Here is a 2,101-nt window from a genome sequence, read left to right on the forward strand (position 1 = left end):
TCGATATTAAGAAACTCAATGAGGCTAGTTAATAATTTAGAAACTACTAACGGAAAAAATGTAGATATCKTACATTACCTACATCTATGTACTTTGGATATAATATACGGTGAGATTTGGAATTGTTTCTTAAATGTTTCAAATATTTCTAAAATGTAAGTAAATTTATTAAAATTTGTTTTCTTTCTTCATTTACAGATGGCTTGTTAGGCAACGATTTAGATTTGCAGAATAATCCGGAATGCAAACTTAATGAATATATAACAGAGTAATATAATAAATAGAGTATTTTAATATTTGTAAYATAATTTAACGTTATTGCATATTTGTTTTTTTATTGTTTTTTATTCTTATTCAGATCGATGGAAAAAGTTATGAAAAGGGCTTTCCAATTTTGGTTACATCCAGATATTATATTTCGCAATTCATATTCAGGAAAAAGACTAAAAAAACTGACTTCACGCATTGATAAGATTACGAGCGAGGTATTAACAAAAAGATCAATCCTATTTCTCAAATTGTCTTAATTTACCTAAATATTCTATTTCTAAAACAAAATTATATCATACTAATAATTATAACATTTATTCGTCAAGATTATAAGGAAAAAAAAAGCATCGATGGAAGTTAATAAAGTTACTGAAGAATTGCAACAGTTAGATGCAAGTAAGAATAATTATTTTTAAAAGTATGCTTTTGTTAATGAATTTATGGATATAATCCTTTTATGAGAATTCTAAAAAAATGTTATYATTCTTTTAGATGAAGGAAAAAACACGAGTATATTTCTAGACCTATTATTCAAATCATTTTACGAAACAGGAGAATATTCGGAGGAAGATATTCGTGATGAAATTCATACATTTATTTTTACAGTAAGTTGAGTTTATTGTAGATAAAATGCAATTTCTTTCTACTGAATAAAAAATAATAATTTTTGTTACTTTTTAGGGGGAAGCGACACTATGTCTGGAACACTTGGTTTTGTATTTTTAATGGTTGCTACATTTCCGGAAGTTCAAGTATGTACAGATAGCATTTAAATAGTTCATCAAAAATTAAATATATTTTCATACTAATCTTTTATCTTCTTATTTTTCTCATTTCTGATTGCAGCAACAAATATAGGAAGAGTTCTACCAAATGTACGGTTCGAGCGATCCAGAAGATGTCTTGAAGATATTAAAAAAATGAAGTACTTGGAGCGTGTTATCAAGGAGACATTACGTCTCTCCCCTGCTGGTCTTTCCCTGTTGGCTCTTCACTCTGGTAAGGACGGACTCACTAGGATAATTACGCTGAAGACTGCTAACTCAGTACTTACTAGGCCGATTGCAAAGCTAGCACTTCTTCCTACCCAGCCCTAGGGATACCACGACCAACTACATCACCAACTCTGTCGCTGATGGCGAAAGAATGTTGAGAATCAGCCTTGTTGCTGAGCAGATTGTAATATCGCAATCGGCACACCCGAGGTGAGCACCTCTTGGCGAATCTTTGGCGCTCCGACTGGCGGTGGTGCAATCATTACATGTGATTGGACAGCCGTCCTGCCAATAGAAAGCCGCGACATCCCAGGCAGAGGAAAAAGGGACTAGGGAGCGGGCAGAGGAGTTAGTAACAAAGTAGAGCGGATGGAGAGAGAAAAAGACACATGTACTCGTTGTAAAGATTTGTTATTCCAACGTTGTTAAAATATATCGTTGTTATTTGTTACACGAGTGATATTAATTCTTGTTATCCGCCTACGTAAAACCTATAATTTCCCTATGCTATTATTTGGCTAATAGAGCACGCCACAGACTTATAGCATGCTAAACTATGTTAAATAATTTAGCGAAAGAGGTGAACAATGTTATATAAATATTTTTTTAATTTTAAGTAACTAACAACAACTTGTAAAAATTTAACACCAACTTAATAGTAATGTTAATATAATCAAGATTTTTTTTTTTCTTATCCAAAATTTATTAATATTATTACTAAGTTTACTCTTAGGGAGGTTGTTTTTTGGACGGGTTTAATTAAGATGAACACAATATTTATCCGTTGAACGTTTCGTCTCTATTTGAGACTTCCTCAGCAACTAAAATTATTTATT

General features: G+C 31.6%; 1 protein-coding gene across 1 annotated transcript; it reads left to right on the plus strand.

Annotated features, from left to right (window-relative positions):
• Positions 1-6: 6 nt before the first annotated feature.
• Positions 7-884, plus strand: LOC106792428 (cytochrome P450 4C1-like). Its single transcript, XM_014758843.1, has 5 exons — positions 7-109; positions 199-268; positions 359-485; positions 597-666; positions 763-884. The coding sequence occupies exons 1-5, from the start codon at positions 19-21 to the stop codon at positions 882-884; spliced, it is 480 nt and encodes a 159-aa protein (XP_014614329.1). The 5' UTR covers positions 7-18.
• Positions 885-2,101: the final 1,217 nt, after the last annotated feature.

Source organism: Polistes canadensis, unplaced genomic scaffold, assembly GCF_001313835.1.
Source record: "Polistes canadensis isolate GaletaPanama2010 unplaced genomic scaffold, ASM131383v1 scaffold_429, whole genome shotgun sequence".
NCBI lineage: Eukaryota > Metazoa > Arthropoda > Insecta > Hymenoptera > Vespidae > Polistes > Polistes canadensis.